The sequence below is a fragment of the Hippocampus bargibanti genome, linkage group LG07, assembly GCF_051943395.1.
Source record: "Hippocampus bargibanti isolate YZ-2025 linkage group LG07, ASM5194339v1, whole genome shotgun sequence".
Taxonomy (NCBI): Eukaryota; Metazoa; Chordata; class Actinopteri; order Syngnathiformes; family Syngnathidae; genus Hippocampus; species Hippocampus bargibanti.
The window spans coordinates 13,319,506-13,340,199 of record NC_142740.1 but is presented as its reverse complement, the minus strand read 5'-3'; the positions used below and the strand labels follow the sequence as shown (position 1 = coordinate 13,340,199).

The 20,694-nt window shown below is 39.9% G+C and overlaps 1 protein-coding gene across 2 annotated transcripts in view; it reads left to right on the top strand.

The window, feature by feature from the left end:
• The window catches only part of pla2g4ab (phospholipase A2, group IVAb (cytosolic, calcium-dependent)), a 34,645-nt gene that overhangs the window by 5,570 nt on the left and 8,381 nt on the right, over positions 1–20,694 (top strand). For both annotated transcript variants that reach the window (XM_089001330.1, XM_089001331.1), the window contains 12 exons: positions 1,387–1,500; positions 1,624–1,661; positions 1,956–2,100; positions 6,195–6,331; positions 9,946–10,168; positions 10,260–10,374; positions 12,274–12,411; positions 12,509–12,598; positions 17,568–17,633; positions 19,171–19,301; positions 19,386–19,497; positions 20,063–20,247. In XM_089001330.1, coding sequence (XP_088857456.1) covers positions 1,387–1,500; positions 1,624–1,661; positions 1,956–2,100; positions 6,195–6,331; positions 9,946–10,168; positions 10,260–10,374; positions 12,274–12,411; positions 12,509–12,598; positions 17,568–17,633; positions 19,171–19,301; positions 19,386–19,497; positions 20,063–20,247 — 1,494 coding nt within the window. The remainder of the gene's footprint in view (positions 1–1,386; positions 1,501–1,623; positions 1,662–1,955; positions 2,101–6,194; positions 6,332–9,945; positions 10,169–10,259; positions 10,375–12,273; positions 12,412–12,508; positions 12,599–17,567; positions 17,634–19,170; positions 19,302–19,385; positions 19,498–20,062; positions 20,248–20,694) is intronic.

Here is a 20,694-nt window from a genome sequence, read left to right as displayed (position 1 = left end):
TCGCTACACCTGACAATCAGTTGACAATGAAAATTTTCATCACTTTGCTTGCTGTATGTTAATCGTTTTCACTTTGTTTCCATTCATGTGATGCCACCCTTTCAACTCGGGTTTTTCTTTTTTCATTTGTCATCGTGCTGACTCGGGCCGAAGCTGATTGGCCGAGAGATGACACCACTGGACAGCATTCAACCTACCTGAATGCTTATCCCTCCTCCCGTTCTCGCATCGCATTAGTTCAGGTTACGTACTGTACGTATCTCGTATTTTCATTCGTACTTAATACTCCCCCCCTGACAATGGCTCCTAATTGCCATGTGCCTTAAAAATCATCCAGCGAACCCAAAAAGAAGAGGAAAGTGATAACAGTGAGTGAAAAAGTAGAATTACTTGACAGGGAGGGAAGGCGAAAGTTATGCTGCTGTTGCACGCCATTACAACGCCAATGAATCTATGGTGCGTTACATCAAGAAAGATGGGTAGTGTCAGTGTCTGAAACTCATGACAAAATGTTAGCGGACACCAGGTCAGACAACTTTGAAAAGTTGCCTGCCCGGCCATAAAGTTGCCTGTCCCATTTTTCACAACTTGAAACACAAGAAGACGACTAATCGCAAAAAAAAAAAAAACATTGTTGCGAAGTATAAAGGATTTTTTTTAATTAAGGAAGTACCTACCACAAATGCTCCCTTGCTTAATTTATGGTAAATATCCCTGGCTGAAGATTTTGCTTCAGTTGTCGTCATGGTGCACAATGCAATGTTTGCGTTACGTTGTCTGCTATAAGCCACGTGGACTCCTCTTTCTAAGCGCCACGTGGCTTGTAGCGGTTTGCTTGTAGCGGTTTGCTTGTAGCTTTTGCTTTATTGAATAAAACAAACATTTGATTTAAAAAACATCTTTTTTTTTTCTTGAAGAAGTTGTCGGCCACCCGGGCCGAGACGTTTTGAAAGTTGTACGCCCCGGACCTCCGGGCAGACGTTATTTCAAACACTGGTAGTGTACCTGTAAATATTATACAGTACTGTAGATACTGTATGTTGACAGTGGACTATTTACTTTATTGCATTATAGTTTGGTACTGTACTACGAACATTTACTGTGCTTCTTTATGATTGTCATGTCATGTGTTCTACTAAATGTGTCCTTATAAATATTTTTTTGTTCTCACATGTACATTTATCAATACATGTAGGGTTCGCTACATCGGATTTCTTTGTCTATCGCGGGTGGTCCCGGTCCGCATTATCTGCGATAAACGAGGGATTACTGTATGAAGTATATACTTTTGTTGTAAACATACAAATGATAAACCTCAGGGTGTAAACTATCAGGGCCTTAACCCACCTTAATATAACTTATCGATCAGTTGTTGGTTTTACGCAGGTGACATTAATGGATGCCAACTATGTCATGGATGAAACTCTCGGGACTGCTTCTTTTGAAATCGCCAACCTCAAAGTGGGCCAAAGGCAGAAGGAGACTTTTCTCATTGGGAAAGTGAGCCACAATGCATCACACTGACACATTCAGCTTCTGTGCAAGCATTTTTCATTCCTCATTTAAGCAAAACTCACAATGAAAATAACATTTCTTGGATGACCCTTGTCATTGTTTTGATAGGCAACCAAGGTCTACTTAGAGATGTTCCTGGAGATATGGTACGTCATTTAGCATAAACCTCAGTTATATTCATTGTAGTTAGCTGTTATCTGTTGTAGATTTGAACTCAATGTCAAGAATGTGCAGATATTTTACTCAGAATAAATATTTTACACAGAATAAATCAATCACAAAAGCATCATTTCTGTGACCCATTAGCAATCGTATTTCACTTCATAGATTTAATTTGATGGTCATTTCACCAGTTGGATAGGTGAATGAATAAAGAGCTTCATCTCACCACAACATCCTCTTTAGTTTGAGTAAAATCAACATCTCTTTGCACCCTCCAGCACCAATTTGGATCTACGGTTCAGCCTGGCCCTTTGTGACAATGAGAAGCAGTTCCGACAGACGCGCAGAGAAAGAGTGATGCTGGGCATCAAGAAGCTACTTGACATGGAGAAGCCCAGATTCCTTCCCAGCTCACCCGAAGAGGTGGGCATGTATGTCGGATGTGTAAAGATAAAAACTACGAGTCTCTTGGAGGAAACAACGGCATTCATGCGATTTCCACGTACAGTTTGGTACCTGTTTGTGGTGTGATATGATGGCGCCAATATATACATTTGACTCTGTATCATGATCAAAGCAGCACTTTATTGAAGGAGTAGTAGATACCGATAGTCATGAATTTCCTTAACTCTGAAGCCACGGTGTGCAGGGAACGAGTAGAAAATGTCAGAGAAATAATGATGTAATTAAAACACAACCTACATTAAACCAAAATCCATCCACTATCTGAACCGCTTAATGCTCACGTGGGTTGCGGAGGGCGCTGGAGCCTATCCCAGCTGTTTTCGAACATGAGGCGTAGGGACACCCTGAACTGGTTGGAAGCTAATTGCAGGGCACGCAGAAACAAACAATTCACACTGACGGTCACATATAGGGACAATTTGGAATCTTCAAACAACCTGCCATGCATGTTTTTGTATGTAGGAGAAGACCGGAGTACCCAGAGAAAACCCAATCAGTACATCTTAAAAAAGAAGCCTAAGTTACAAACACAATCATAAGTGAGACAGGTGATTTAATTTGATGTGACAATACATTTTTTCAACCCAAGGGGTGCAAAAATTAGTTCAATCAAAGAGTAAAAACAAACAAAAAAGCATAGTTGCTGTATTTGTATTTTCGCGTTTTCTTTTACAATTTTTGGCAAAATGTAATGTGTCCTTTCATGTGAGGTCCTCACAGAAACGTTCAAACCACTTGCGCAGATAATATGTCAGACTGTTAATAAACATACAATCGGCGATCTAAACATCCTTTGCGGAAAATATATATCTTCATACTTACTAGACCAAATTCAGAGTGGTCCTCAATCTTTTTATTTGCAAATGCCGCGCCGGCCCACCACGGACTACTACTACTACAACAACTACTAACTACTACTACTACTACTACTACTACTACTACTATATATCTTCATACTTACTAGACCAAATTCAGAGTGGTCGTCAATCTTTTTATTTGCAAATGCTTTTGCACTATGGCACTAGAACATAAAAAATATATAAGATATCTATTTTTTTAAATGTACAGTAAATGACTGTGAATTTACATGGAGGCAGCTGCATGCCCTTGCTTGATTTTGGATGTGCCCATTCCATCACAATTTGCATATCATATAATATATACCATACCATGGATTACCATTTTGCATCTTAAAATAATTGCGCAAATGCGCAAAATCTTTGACTAACAGGCTGCCCACTGATTAAATTCACTTCCTTTACATAATGCACCAAAATTACTGACAGAACAGAACAAAACATGACCCATGCAGAAAGTGTTAAACATTCTCTTCCCTTTCCTCGTACAAAGTTTATTTTTTTTCACTGTGTATTTTATGTGATGCCCCTGAAGCTGCTTGTAATCTGCAGCTAAGCCATGTCATATTGACCATGTACAGGAAGTGCTTCAGGAATGAGATAACCGGCCAGTGGCTTCAGTTTTAACATGTCATATTGTCACATCTTTTAACAGTTTTCCAAAATAATGATCAAACATCTGCAAATAACATGGAAACACACCAACGCAGGAAGCGGTGACAGACCATTAGCAAATAGTGAAACATATCTGAAGGAACGTCAACCATCACTTGTCAACACATATTTACGTTTTGTAATCAAAGATACACACAACCGATTTTGAATTAATATTTTCAGATGATTGCAAATCAGTTCTGGTTATTTCTCTAACAGATCATGTTTTCAATCTACGACTACTACTACTACTACTACTACTACTACTACTACTAGTACGACTACTACTACTACTTATACTACTACTAGGTGCGAGCCATGAATACCACCCTTGGGCCTTCAGTAGTGCTACGTCTGAATCAATCCAAGCTGCGACTGTAAATAAAATGCGTGGTGTGATTTACGAGAGGGTCCCGTTAGCCAGGAAATAACTTTTGAAGAAATACTGTCATTAAACTGTGATAGTTTTTATCATGAACGTGTGGATTCATGATATGAGGTCAGAGGTTGCTCTTTCACACCGCAGAGAGGATTGAACAACAGAATTGGGAAGCATATCCGACCTTTCTTGATGATGTCCATTTTTTTTCTTGAAATGTATCTTGAAAATGGCTTTAACAGTAAATCTTCAACCAAATCCAATTCTTCTCCTCCTTCAGCTATTCTGGGTTGACAAAAATGCAATTAAATCCATACAACTATGTATTTGCTTATGCAGCTTGCTACAGATACAGTGTGCTAGCTCTGGCCAGTATGCTCTTGTCACTAGTGGCTGGTGATACTATGATTGACTCGTGACTCTGACGTTACCCAGGCTTGCACGCAGGCACTCTGTGTGTGTCACCAACTCAAAATCTGATTGGCTAAAGCAACAGAGTCATTGACACCGGATTTAATGCTTCAGGGCCCGCAGAACTGATTGTGAAGGCGTCGAGGTAATTTTCTGACCCTGGTAACAAATGAAGGGTGAAATGTGATTGGTTAAATCAGGGGTCGGGAACCTTTTTGACTAAGAGAGCCATAAAAGTAAAATATTTAGAAATGTTTTTCAGTGAGAGCCACACGCACGCGCGCGCGCACATACGAACGCTCGCGCGTGCGCATATACAAACGCTCGCGCGCGCCAACATACAAACGCTCGCGTGCGCGGCCACTTTTCAACAAAATATCTGAATGTATTATTTAAAATAACTTTGTGATAGTACTCACCGTTAACATGAATGGTTTTCCGTTCCTCGTGATTGGTCAAAATCCAGGCAAACGATTGGAATGAAACTCAATTTGCCGGTCCAGAGGCGAAGTTACTGCTAGCTCGCCTGCACACGGCTCATAAGCTTCCACACTTGCTATTTGAAATCTACTCGCAGAAGTATATTGATGCTAACGTTAACATGGGGCTTGTTAAAATGTCACTGACATTCAACTGTTTCATCGATGGTATTGTTTCATTGCAAATTAGAATCAGAACATTTTCTCTCCTCTAATGCTCCGGTGCATTCACGCTGAAATGCACTAGTTGGGCGTGAAGTGCATTAGTTGGGCGTTTACCTGTTTCAACATGACAGCCACTATCATCCAATCAAAATGGCGCTTTCGGCCATTCTAGGTCAGTGTCATCCAATCAAAATTGCGCTTTCCGCCAACTGCAGCCCCAACGAGAAATGAACGGCGAAAAAAACGACAATATGTATCTAGTTTTATCGGCGAGCCATATGCAATCATCAAAAGAGCCATATATGGCTCGCGAGCCATAGGTTCCCGACCCCTGGGTTAAATGCTTAAATACGAAAACACACATCTGGAAGCAGCACGACAGGGGAAAAGCAATGAAAGGAAGTTGAAAGACAATTTGGAATTACAGTATTTAATAAGACTTACGGACAAAATATAATTAATCAGTCAGTGATTCAGACATTTTTACGCCAGAAGAGAAGGCCTAGCAGGCCCCGACGGCCTACCACTACTAACTACTAACTACCACTACAACTACTATTACTACTACCACAACCACTACTAATACCAATACCAATACTATGACTACTACTACTACTACTACTACTACTACTACTACTACTACTACTACTACTACTACTACTACTACTTTCTACTTTCTATTTATAATTGTATTTTATTTATTATTGTATCTATGCTTGTCTGTGACTGTAGTGTCCTTGAGCTTGAAATAAAATGTATTATTATTATTATTATTATTATTATTATTATTATTATTATTATTTTTACTACTATTTCTACTACTACTACTACTACTACTACTACTACTGCTACTACTACTATCAAGAATAAGAATAAGAATAAGAATAAGAATAAGAATAAGAATAAGAATAAGAATAAGAATAAGAATGATGATGATAATAATAATAATAATAATAATGTACCAGTAGTAGGCATCTCTGATTAGCATTTGTTATTAAGCAATGTTATGTCTACTTTATGAAGGTTGACATGGGGACATATCAGGATGAGAGAGGGTGACGCTTATTTGACTGAAAAACCGATGACGCTGTCATTTGTGTGAGGCAGGTACCAGTCATTGCTATCTCGGGTTCAGGAGGGGGCTTTCGTGCCATGGTTGGCTACTCTGGTGTGATGAAGGCCCTGTTTGAGTCTGGAGTTCTCGATTGTACCACCTATATTGCTGGTCTCTCCGGATCCACCTGGTAAGTAGTCCCATGAGCAACCTTACTTCATGTAAACCAGTGCTTCTTAACCAAGGGTGCAAGAATGCTTCCTACGACCTTGTCACGGTTTGCAAGGTGGTGATGGCGGGTGCGGATCAAAAAGCAGGCAGGAGGGAGCAGGAGGTTGTTTGACAAATTGTATTAAAATAAAGGTCAGCAGGAACAAAATGTAAAACATCAAAATGATCTGAATGAAAAAAAGTATCAAAAGAAAACCAAGTGTAAAAGTCCGCCAAGGTTAAACAAACACATGCACAGCATACAATGCATGCAATTGCAGACAAAGCATGCAACAAACAATGAACCGACCCCGGATGGTCGTGCCGGGAGTCCTTTTAAGTGTCACTGATTAAAACGACCAGCACCTGCGAGGCTGCAGGCAGGGCTGACGTCGCTACCCGTTGGTCGCCAATCCGAACGTGGCAGTCCGCCACTGATCGGGACGACCAGCACCTGTGCAGGTGCAGGCGGGGCCGACATCGCCACCCGTTGGTCGACAACCAGATCATGACAGAGCTACGAGGATACCCTGGGGGAAATGTAACATTTTCCGAGGATAATGGTCAGGTAACCGAAAAAAGTGAAAATATCTCCAAATCAAGAAGTCATTGTGAGGGATAATGCTAATTAACCCTCATAGCTGTAAAGTAAACAAATTATTATTTCATATATAATATATAATAATTGTTATGTATTTATTTGTATTTTATGTAGTTTCAATGTGTTAAGTTATATAAATAAATAATTAAATACATGATGGATTTGTTACTTACACATGAATATGATATCAATATTGCTTTTCATCAATACTGGAAGAGAATGCGAGAACTGGTTAGTAAGTGAATTGAATGGTGTCACGTTTTGCAAGGAGGTGATGGCGGGTGCGGATCCCAAAAAGCAGGCAGGAGGGAGCAGGAGGTTGTGTTTGACAAATTGTATTAAAATAAAGTCAGCAGGAACAAAACTAAAACATCAAAATCATCTGAACAGAAAAAATAAGTATAAAAAAAAAAAAAGTAAAAGTCCGCCAAAGTTAAACAAACACATGCACCGCATACAATGCATACAATTGCATACAAAGCATACAACAATGACCCGACAGCGAATGGTCGTGCCGGGAGTCCTTTTGAGTGTCACTGATTGGGAACGACCAGCACCTGCGAGGCAGCAGGCAGGGCTGACAGCGCTACCCTTTGGTCGCCAATCCGAACGTGGCAGTCCGCCACTGATCAGGACGACCAGCACCTGTGCAGGTGCAGGCGGGGCCGACAGCGCCACCCGTTGGTCACCAACCAGATCATGGCAAATGGGGTGTGAACAAGGAAAAAGATTCAGAACCAGTGATGTAAACTGATATTCATTTTTAATAACATCAATTTGAGGGAATCAGGAATTAAATACTTGCCCTTGGAACTTCTTTTTTATCACCAAGACTGAAATGGCCTTCATTTTACTGTGATGTCACTGGCCATATTGAACATACAATATGCTACAGTCAATACATGTGTTTACTGTACTGTAATGGGGAAGTATTTACTCCTATTTTATAGATGAGGAAATACTCTAGTAGCTATTAAATACCTTTGCACTGTGAGGTTGAGGCATTGGACCACTTTTTACAATTTATAGTTTACTCCAATGTCCAGTGTCGAATGCGTGTGCCGCTGCTTTCTGTGATGATAGCCATGCTCATGCGTTAAAAAAACAAACACTTGGGTTATGCCATTTTTCCAAGCCCCCGTTTTCATATTCATATTCATATTTCAAGTCCGCCAAGGTTAAACAAACACATGCACAGCATACAATGCATGCAATTGCAGACAAAGCATGCAACAAACAATGAACCGACCCCGGATGGTCGTGCCGGGAGTCCTTTTAAGTGTCACTGATTAAAACGACCAGCACCTGCGAGGCTGCAGGCAGGGCTGACGTCGCTACCCGTTGGTCGCCAATCCGAACGTGGCAGTCCGCCACTGATCGGGACGACCAGCACCTGTGCAGGTGCAGGCGGGGCCGACATCGCCACCCGTTGGTCGACAACCAGATCATGACAGAGCTACGAGGATACCCTGGGGGAAATGTAACATTTTCCGAGGATAATGGTCAGGTAACCGAAAAAAGTGAAAATATCTCCAAATCAAGAAGTCATTGTGAGGGATAATGCTAATTAACCCTCATAGCTGTAAAGTAAACAAATTATTATTTCATATATAATATATAATAATTGTTATGTATTTATTTGTATTTTATGTAGTTTCAATGTGTTAAGTTATATAAATAAATAATTAAATACATGATGGATTTGTTACTTACACATGAATATGATATCAATATTGCTTTTCATCAATACTGGAAGAGAATGCGAGAACTGGTTAGTAAGTGAATTGAATGGTGTCACGTTTTGCAAGGAGGTGATGGCGGGTGCGGATCCCAAAAAGCAGGCAGGAGGGAGCAGGAGGTTGTGTTTGACAAATTGTATTAAAATAAAGTCAGCAGGAACAAAACTAAAACATCAAAATCATCTGAACAGAAAAAATAAGTATAAAAAAAAAAAAAGTAAAAGTCCGCCAAAGTTAAACAAACACATGCACCGCATACAATGCATACAATTGCATACAAAGCATACAACAATGACCCGACAGCGAATGGTCGTGCCGGGAGTCCTTTTGAGTGTCACTGATTGGGAACGACCAGCACCTGCGAGGCAGCAGGCAGGGCTGACAGCGCTACCCTTTGGTCGCCAATCCGAACGTGGCAGTCCGCCACTGATCAGGACGACCAGCACCTGTGCAGGTGCAGGCGGGGCCGACAGCGCCACCCGTTGGTCACCAACCAGATCATGGCAAATGGGGTGTGAACAAGGAAAAAGATTCAGAACCAGTGATGTAAACTGATATTCATTTTTAATAACATCAATTTGAGGGAATCAGGAATTAAATACTTGCCCTTGGAACTTCTTTTTTATCACCAAGACTGAAATGGCCTTCATTTTACTGTGATGTCACTGGCCATATTGAACATACAATATGCTACAGTCAATACATGTGTTTACTGTACTGTAATGGGGAAGTATTTACTCCTATTTTATAGATGAGGAAATACTCTAGTAGCTATTAAATACCTTTGCACTGTGAGGTTGAGGCATTGGACCACTTTTTACAATTTATAGTTTACTCCAATGTCCAGTGTCGAATGCGTGTGCCGCTGCTTTCTGTGATGATAGCCATGCTCATGCGTTAAAAAAACAAACACTTGGGTTATGCCATTTTTCCAAGCCCCCGGTTTCAAAGTCATGAATGATACAATTGATCCAACAATGAGTTAAAAAAACGATTTTTATGTACAGGTAGAAATCATTCTGACCAAACTCACTTTGTAATTCCTGATGCCCCTTGTGCCCAGCAAAAGTGCACTCTGAGCAAACAATCAACGCTGTCTCTTGGTGCTAAACAAATTTGGGATTTTGCTTTCCATTCACTGCAGTGTTGGATTTTTACAATACAAGTCTACTAAAATGCATGTGTTATGTAACAATTATAGGTTCCATTTAAATAGATGGCTCTCAGTTCAATTAACTCTGTTTTGTTATCTAGGTACATGTCCGCACTCTACTCGCACCCTGAGTTTCCAAACAAGGGCCCAAAAGATATCAACCAGGAACTAATGACCCGAGTCAGCAGTAATCCATTGAGGTTATTACTGCCGCAACATGTAACCAACTACATCCAAGCCTTGTGGACAAAGAAGGCCTCTGGACAGCCAGTTACTTTCACAGATATTTTTGGTATGCTCATCGGAGAAACACTCATACCCGCGGTAAGAGTTGCACAAAACAACTTTGATTTCATTTTCATAATTTTGTATGGAGTATATAGTGGATTACCACCAAAAGTTTTCTTCTCCTTAGAGGATGGACACCAAGTTAAGTGACATTCAGGAAAAAATAAACCAGGCACAAAGTCCTCTTCCTCTCTTCACCTGTTTACACGTCAAGCCAGATGTTTCTGAGCTCATGTTTGCAGGTACATATCGTGTTTTATCTGAATATCTACAGATACACCCATAAACTATTTTTTGTGTATAATAAATACAGCGTGACCCAAAAATATGCATACCCATGAAAATTTCAATTGTGGCTTTGATTGAAAAGCTATGTATTTCAAATTACAACCACACATTATTCAGTTTATGGAAGACCATCCACCAGAGTTTCAGCTATTTCGGTCAATCGTTCGTCAATTTATGGCTTTCCCAAGATGTGTTCCAAATGTCCACCATTTCGTTGCAAGTAAACCTGTAATCGTCAGACAAAGTTGTCGATCACTTTTTCACATTCCTCTTTCGGGAGGGTGACCCAAAAAGATGTGTCTTACTGTGTCCCTCACTGCAGCAATGTTTTCTCCCAAAAGAGGAGTTTTGGTCAACTTAACCATACCATAAATTGACTAACTAAATTGACCAACCATAAATTGACTAACGATTGACAGAAATAGCTGAAACTCTGGTGGATCGTCTTCCATAAACTGAATAATGTGTGGTTGTAATTTGAAATAAATCGCTTTTCAATCAAAGCCACAATTGAAATTTTCATGGGTATGCATCTTTTTGGCTCACCCTGTATATGAAGTTCATCAGGACAGAGTGAACAAAACATCTTTGGAGGACTCTCGCACTGTCTGGCTTCATTATTTAGACTGAGCTGATTGAAGTCCTAAACTGATTTGTGTTATTGTCCGTGTATCCTCCAGTTTGTCTGCTCTTGTACGTCCCATTATCTAACTTCAAACACATTTCTCCTAAAGCGTGACAAGCACATTCTTTAGTTTGTCTCGACTCTTCCTCTGACACAAAATCTTGTCTTAGGAAAATACCGTGGTGCCAAAGGGTGGCTTAAGTATTAGCAATTTTCAACATCAATAATTAGTATCATAATTGTGTCAGTGTATGCTTGCGTGACACAAACGTGTGTCTATTTTTAGTTACATGCCTGGAGTGCTTATTTCTGTTTCATGTACTGTATGCCATACATGCCCGAACAAATACAGTTTGTCATAATGATGAGCAGCGCTGGAGGGCTCAGTCAACTTTCATGTGGACTGTATGTGATAACACTTTTTGATATCCCCGAGAATATCTTTTTTAAAAATGTATTCTGTGCATTCAAATACCATTTTTCTACTTTCTTCCCTCCAAAAGTTGATGCTATAAATTCTGAATTTCCCCAGTGTGAGACTATAAATGTTTTCTTATCTAATCTTAGGCCTTCCCTTGGGAAACATTGCTAACCATTACCCATAATTACAGAGGAAATTAACAACATCCCTGTCATTTCTAATACTGATCCAATTGAGTTTCAGGGGTGAGCTAGCCTATATAAGGTGATTTTGGGCAAGAAGGAAGCGACACCCTAGACTGGTTGCCTGATGGTCACTATGCAGTCGAGAAGAAAAAAAAGGGACATTTAGACTCACGCCTAGACACAATTAAAAGTCTTTAGTTTCAATAAAATGGTTTTCGAATGGGGAGGAGGCTAGAGTACCAAACCTTTCTGATACCGATACGTCTTCAGGTACCCCCCACATTCTATAAACATGAGTAATCGGTTCATTGAAGGCCTTTTCTAGCTCTTCTCTCTAATTGACTGGCAGCCAATCAGAGAGAATTATTCCAGAAGATCCTTGCCTTGACTTGAACCACCCAACTTAAACCATTCCATAAGGTTGTGGTTTTACTAACCATGGTCCATTTCAAATGACACCTCATTTTAACACTGTATCAATGTTACATCTTGGACTACACTAATATTTTATTATTTTGTGGGGTCAATGCAATATTGTGTTTTTAACACTGCCCTCGAACTTTAAATACTGGCCGGTTTGCAGTATCGAGACCTTGGACTAAACCTGAGATTTCACTTGCAGACTGGGTGGAGTTCAGCCCTTATGAAATTGGAATGGCAAAATATGGCACCTTCATGACACCTGACTTGTTTGGAAGCAAGTTCTTCATGGGAACAGTTGTCAAGAAATGTGAAGAAAACCCTCTTCACTTTCTCATGGGTGAGAAAAGAGTGACTGAGATTAAATCACTTTTGTCTATTGCTCTGCTCATTACATTTTCAAATAGTCAATTGAATGTACGTTTGGGCTATGGCAGGTGTGTGGGGCAGCGCCTTCTCCATTCTTTTCAACAGGGTGATTGGGGTCAAAGACACAGCTGGTGGCTCCACCATGGAGGAGGAGTTAGGTAAGCACTTCCCCCTGTGTTGGTGGTGCTCATGGGAATCATCTGCATAGTTTTTTTTCCTCACTGCTTACATTTCAGTCTGTCTGCCTGCATGTCTGTCTGTCGGTCAATCTTCGGGCAGTAGACGGGGGACATTGAACCGGTTTAAAGCCCATCGCAAGGCACATAGAAATGAAAAAGCATTCACGCTCACACTCACACCTAGCGTCCATTTGGAGTGTTCAATCCGCCTGCCATGCATGCTTTTGGAATGTGGGAGGAACCGAACCGAAGAACCCACTGCAACATGCAAACACAGGGAGGCCGGAGCTGGAATTAAACCGCTACCTCTGCACTGTGAATTCGGCGTGCTAATCATTCCACTACCAGGCCACCCTAGATCAATAAAGAATAAATAATTAAAAACTAAAAATGAAAATAAATGAAATAAAATATGCGCCACAGTCTACCTGATGAAATGTATGCATTTAAAAAATATAAGTAAAGTGGTAAATGCCATGCACTTATATGTCAGTACATAATAATAATAATAATAATAATAATAATAATAATAATAATAATAATAATAATAATAATAATAATAATAATACATTTCATTTATAAGCGCCTTTCAAAACTCTCAAGGTCACTTTACAGTCACAGGATAAGTTTCACTGTGGGTGAGCAGCGGCAGCTCCACGCGCCAGCGTTCACTCAACTCAAATAGATAGAAAGCTAGCTAGTTAGCTAATAGATAGCTAACAGATCATACAATGCGTGCCCATATAGCTTCCCAAAGCCTCACATTCAGTTATTTACAAACATAATCTATTGTAATTTACTTTATAGTAAAGTCAACAGTTTTTACTTCTAAAATGCCGAAAGGTTTTACTTTAAAGTTTTGAATTGCTTACTTTCACCAGGATTCTACTCCGCTTTATGGACAAGGGGAGACTCAGCCAGTTATTACCCCTACAAAATAAAGTTCTCCATACATGTAGACATCAGCGGCATTTTGAAGCTGTGGAGATGTTATCTCAGGAGCAAACAGCTTTTTTTTGTCATCACTTGTGTGATGACAGAGATTTGAAACGCCGCTGAGATGGGCTCTAGTGACCTTGCTACTGAGCTGTTTGTTTCAAGATCATTATCTGGCTAACTTCACATTCATTCACATCCACTTACCGGCAGCCACTTCGGACTAAGAAGTTTGGCAAATCCGCTTGCCTGAAACATGAGGCATTCACACTCAACAGAGCTATATCAAACACCAGGGCATCTTTTTTTTTTAACCTTGGAAAGCTCCCATTTTTGTGCAGTGTCTTTGAGTCATGACCACTTAATTGAGGCTGGGAGAACTTTGTGATTCTTTCTCAGTCATTCTGCTTTTGTGACCCCCGTGGATAGCCGTAGCTCTCTTGGAGTCATTTGGGTTGGCTGAACACTTCTGGAAAAGTTCACCACTGTTCAGTTTTCCCCATTTGTGGAAAAAAATGCTCTGACCATGGATTGCTGAACTGTATTAGCTATAGAAATGGTTTTCTAAAATTTCTGACTCAGATTTCAGTCGCTTTCATTTTTAGGTGTTTGTGAATTTCTTTTTTGATCGTGTAGGATATTCTTATTTTTTGGAGACTGTGTAGCACACCAGTTCGTCTGACAAGTATGAAAGTATTTCTGTGATTTTTTTTCGATTCAGCAAATCCAACTGAGAGTTTATCAAAGCATTGGTGAGACACAATTAGATTAGATGAGTCTTTATTTGTCTCATAGTGGAGAAATTTACATTTAACAGCAGTAAAAATAAAATATAGGAGCTGCTGTAAAGGCAGCCACTGTTGCAGTGCCATCTTGAAGTAAAAAAAACCAACAAAAAATGATGTGACACAACTCAAAAGACAGTCTTTAATTTTTAGTACTTTCTGCACCCTCTATGTTGCATGAAGCAGTTCTAGATGAAAGAGGAGATGATCAAAGTGTCCTTTTCGCCAGTGGATCAGGGACGTCATGGTGGAATGTGCACATCTACTACAAGCTAAATGATGAAAGCAAACACGCAGCTGTAGCATCCAATGATGAAGAGATTTCTTTCACATCTCCTGTCACACATAAATCCACTTCAATTCCAAGCCGCAACAGTTCCACATGCGCATCGGAGCTCAGCGCTTACGCTCATTCCTCATCGCGGGCTCCTCAAGCCATGCATTCATCCAGCTGTCCAACACCACCGACCTTTCCGCTTAATAAAGCGGGGCTGTGAAAATGCTGCCCATTAAGGCGCAGCAAAGCGCAATCGTCCCACAGCTGTCCAGCGATGACAATCAAATGGCACCGACATTCCTCCCAGTCAAAAATAGTGCTGGCATATTCGTGCTGCCGAAAAGGTGCAACTGCTCAGCACTGCAATTACATTTTCACATGCGACTCAATAGGTTTCCACACAACATTTGTGTGGCAATGGCATTTTCTCTCTGATGGTGCAATCAAAATGGTTGAATAAATGTGTTATTTTTGGAGTGCCCTGACAACTCATGACTGGGGAGGTACAGGTACAAGAATTCTGCCCAATGCCAGCAATACGCAATCCTCAGTGGCACAATCCTTTTAAGCAAACATGAAGATAATATTGCACAAATAAAGACTGTGTGCTCATATGTTGTCTTACATTGGAATGCAGTAAAGCCCATCAATTTCATTCACAAATTTCATCTGAATGACTTGCACAATTTACATTTGTGACTATATTGTTTAATTTAAAATAACTTTCATGGCCTATCATGTTGTTCCGTGATATTATTCCCACACCTGCTATTGCCCCTGTTTGAGTTTGTGTGTCGAGAGTCAATCTCTTGTCAACAGTTAGGAAGTATCGTCTTCCAGGGAATTTCCTGATGTTTGTTTAGATTGAATGTATTTGCTCAGGATGACCTTTGCATGCACAGCCACAAACCCTTGATTTTTCCAAACGTGCAACTTCCTCCACCCAGTAATTTTTTTTCGCGCTTGTATTACTTTTTTGCATTGGTTTTAGGTGTGACAAAGACTTTGGGCTTATTGTTAATGTGATGAACAATAAGGACCTGATTTATGAAAGATTTGCATGTGCGAGATTGATGCTCACACAAACAAATATGAAACTGAACTATGCACCCGGGAAGTCATCTGCTCTCAAATTGCTGCACGGTTCATTATGTGCATTGTGGCAGGGATTTATGCAAGCCTCAGAGACCCTTACAAAACCTCAGAGGATGCCATGACTGTTTTTCTGAAATTCTGAGAAGCAGATGTCTGTGCATAACCATGTCAAGGAGGTCAGTAATAAGGTCAGCCATTCTTTCAACTGCGTTAATATTTGTTTAAATGCCACAAACAAAAAATGTCCCAAAGTATCTTGTACTTGTATTCTGCAATAACGTTTTGGAGCTTCAGAATGATCTAAGGCCTGATTTGGATGAATGGATGCTACAGCTTTGTGTTTGCTTTCAACATTTAGCTTGTAGTAACGGGCACATTCAACCATGAGGTCCCTCATCCACGGGTCAAAAGGACGCTTTGATCCTCTCCTCTTTCATCTAGAACTGCTTCATGTAACAAAGAGGGTACAGAAAGTGCTTAAGAATGAATAACTCTCTGTGTCTTTGTGTTGTCATATTATTTGTTATTTTATTTTTATTTTTTTGTTCTTTTGACTTCAAGAGGGCGCCACAGCAGCTCCTGTATTTTGTTTTTCTACTTCTTTCATTCCTTTAATCTTTCTTTCACAACGTTGCTGCTGTGAAATGTAAATTTCTCCACTGTGAGACTAATAAAGGTAAATCCAATCCAATTTGGAGTCATAATAAAGACTCATACTTTATTCGCCATGACAAAACTCCATACAACTCTGCATTCCTCGCAAGTTGGCCTTTTGGGCCTTTTCACTCGTCAATATGTGATGGCCTCTCCCGCAGCAGTTTCTCATCTTTGCTGTTTCAACTTTTAAAAGCTATGTTACTCAGGTGTGATGTTTATAAAATAATTTACTTCCCCTATATTGAATGCTTGATTTTTCTTTTCAGCACAATTGCTTGCCTCTTCTCCTAACGCTTCCAATTCCAATAAGTCAAATTTCATTTTGCCCCTTAAAGGGCAACCAACGTCACTTTTTTGTTTTTTAACTGACATCAGAAAAACATTTTATAGCATCTAAAATACCCAAAACATGCAGTATGATATTTTTATTCAAATGCAAAACACCAATAAAAATGACTTAAAGTGTCCAAAATTTGCAAAAAATGGAGCTGCGAATTGGGCATTTTCAGAAAGTCCCGCCCCCAGTTCGTGACATCACGCTAAGACGTCTTGCATTGCTGGAAAATAAAAACAATGACTCCAGATTCGGATAATATGCTTTCTTGTTACACATCCAGTTATGAATATGATTCAAATAGTTCTGAAGAGGAAAGCATACATGTTTGCAATCGATTAAAGAATTTATTCCGTGTCATTTTGAGGAAAACGGGTGGGGGGGAATGTCTCACCCAAAAAGAGAAGAAAATGACCACCGAGCTGTGAGGAATGAATCAGCCCGTTTCCAGGCTGATAAATTCCTGATAAATTCCTTCCATGGAGCTTGGACTCCCTCTGCTGGCGGCTTTTGGATGTAACACAAGGTTTAAAAAAAAACCCAAAAAAACAGTACAGCAAAACACATTGACGTGATAGAAATACACTACAATGTGTCTTTTTTACGGTCAGGAGGCGCTCCTTGTCTGACGTCACGTGAGGACTCGTCACCAACTCAAAAACAAGACTTCCTGAATGTTCAGTGCGAGTCTTAAAACGTAAAATATAGCTATATGCGGTGGAATCTTATTAAAATACGCCCAGTAGAAGTCATTTGAAGCCATTTTACAAATTATGAACACAACTTGTCCGGAGACGTCGGTTGTCTTTTAAGTACTTCATCGTGATGCTGGCGCTTGCAAATCCTCCATATGTTGTTTTACAGAGCAGATTAAACCACAGCACATTGTTGGAGAAGACAGCATGGACAACGAGGATGAACCCCATAAAGGTGAACTACAACACTTCTCAGGCTGTGTTTTGATCATTAAACAAAATCTGTAGATGATGCACTCAGTATAACTAGCAAAATGGAAATCCCGACCATGTGTTTTTCATATCTGGGAAACTTCCATTTGCATTTATTAGAAGCATGAGCCAAAGTCCAGAGGAACAACATTGTTCCCTCCTCTATGACGTGGTGATGATGATACATAGTAAAAATGTTGAGCTAATAGTGAATAGTTGAAGGGAAATGAGAAAGAAAACAACAGCCTGTGCTGCAAAAGTAATGACAGTTTCTCTACCTGAACTGTGATTTTGTAAAAACACAACTACGTACTCCATGAGACTCATTTCCTTGCACAACTCATGATAAAAGGTTTTGAAAAAGCCAATCAAAGCACAAGTGCATCTTTTTAGATAATGTTTGGATTTACAGTGATACCTCAGCTTTTGAACTTAATTGGTTCCCAGAAAGTGTGTGTAAGGCGACAAGTTCATCTGTCTAACATTTATTTCCCATAAGAAATCATTAAAAATGAGAATAATCCGTTCCCAGGTCCCCATAAAACAATTTCCTATGAAAGAAGCCTTAACACTACACAAAATATACCTTATTTTATGCATAATAAATGTGCGATTGGATTATAATTAAAGAAATAAACTGTCCTGTATAATCAAGTCGTGTTATTTACCTTTGTGATGGTTGTTTATGTAGTTGCCTCTTGATGATATCCGGGTAACGTTGCCGTGCTTTCTCTGCAATAATACCCTCACTCACAATGTCCCCTGTTTGCTACTTTTTGGTAATCCGAATCAACAGAAGTTTTTCAACCTCTTCTATTGCCTGAGGCTGTTGCTTAGACAACACAGAAACACCCTTAGCCACACGTAGCAATGGTCGACTTAGCATACTGGTACTGGGACGCTAAGTCACACAAACGCACACCTTGTTCGTGTTTTTCCAATGATCTCCTTCTGCTCGACCGTAATCATCTTTTGTGTTCTCTTCGGCTTAACACTATCCTGTGGTGGGGTCTTTTTCTGTCTCATAATAGCAAAAGTACGACACTCGATAGCAAATCACGTCTGCACGCAAAGGGGGTGTGGAAAACTACACGACCGTGTGGTTTGGTGTTCATCCGCCGAAAACTAGTCCGCCAGCCACCGTGGCGCTGTGTGATTTGGTTCGGCCGCCGAAAACTAGTTCCTATGCAAGATTATACTCACAAATTTAATGCTCGGAAGACGAAAAGTGCGTGAGCTAAAGCGTTCGGAAGACAAGGTATTATTGTGTTTGAGAATAATTACTATCCTAACAAATCTCTCCACTGATTTTGATCAAACATTGGTACAGAAAATTACTGCCAGTGGTGCCTCAAATGTCTCCTGCTTTTTTTTAACTTGAAGGCAGTGGGAGGATGCAGACTATGTTCAGTATCGAAAAAAAGAAAAGCACAAAACTTAAAACAAGTCAGTTCAATTCCAAGTATGTATCCTCTGAATGTGCTCACAAAATGGACTGTTGAAAACATCATGATGTGCAGGTGGCTCAGAGAATCAAGAGGCAGAGGAAGAGTATCATCGCACCGCTCAGGCCAGTTGGGTTCAAAGAATGTTCACATCACTCTTCAGTGACTCTGCCTTGTTCAACACCAGAGAGGGTCGCGCCGGCAAGGTTGACCAAAATCAAAATAAGATCGGCATTAGGCCTGTCTACAAATTCAAATGTCTTTTCTCTTTTCTCCACTCTTTTGCCCAGGTACATAATTTCATGTTGGGTCTGAACCTGAACACCAGCATCCCTTTCTCTCCGATCAGTGGGTACATCTGCAATGCACCTACACCAGATGAAGAGGTTGATGCTGTCACAGGTAAGAAAAAGCAATGTTTATTTTTGGTTAAAATTTCAGACAGGTGCAAGCTGTGGTTCATCTTGTTAAAACACAATGAAGCCAATGATGATTTTTTCTTATCTTCATTATCTATCTATCTATCTATCTATCTATCTATCTATCTATCTATCTATCTATCTATCTATCTATCTATCTATCTATCTATCTATCTATCTATCTATCTATCTATCTATCTATCTATCTATCTATCTATCTATCTATCTATCTATGTTCTTGCCATGTTTTTTTATCTAGTATTTGTTCTGAAATATTTTTGTGCATGCAATACTTGTTTTTTCTTTTCGACCCCAACCCCTATTCAATTTTGCTGCTGTCGATTGCGTATTTCGCCATTGTCGGACGACGAAAGACTTTCTTATTCTTATTCTTATTCTTATTCTTATTCTTATTCTTATTCTTATTCTTATTCTTATTCTTATTCTTATTCTTATTCTTATTCTTATTCTTATTCTTATTCTTATTCTTATTCTTATTCTTATTCTTCCTATACAAGACATTATTCAAGTCTTCTTTGCCTTCCTAGACCCGGATGAGTTTGACCGTATCTATGAGCCTCTGGATGTGAAAAGTAAGAAAATCCACGTGGTGGACAGCGGCCTGACCTACAATCTTCCCTACCCTCTCATCTTGCGGCCACAACGTGGTGTCGACCTGATCATTTCCTTTGATTTCTCTGCACGACCGAGTGACTCCAGCCCACCGTTTAAGGTCTGACTACCACGTGTCCAAATGTTCATATTAGGGGTGTAATGGTACCTTCAGGCTTTTGAGTTCCCACCCGAAACATGTACATACGGAATAATCATGTTGTGCTCTAGCGAATCGCCATTGTACCTCGTAAACAAATATTGGGCAGCCCAGCTGCTTGAATACGCACAACATAGATAGTGACAAAAAAGTTAACATATTTTTGTTCCAGTCGGACCAACGTCACTGGAAAGATCAGCAATACAAAAATGTGATTACATCTTTTAAATGATTTCAGAATTAAAGACGTCATTTTATGGACTTCATAAAGTAGGGAAAATGGAGGTACTGGTAACTTTCTCCATTTGGACAATTGAATGTCAATGCGGAACAGTTTATGGACCAATAGGAGCAATGGGAAGCATTTTGAGTCGAAGTATATGCCTATTTTAATGTTCCAAATAACTT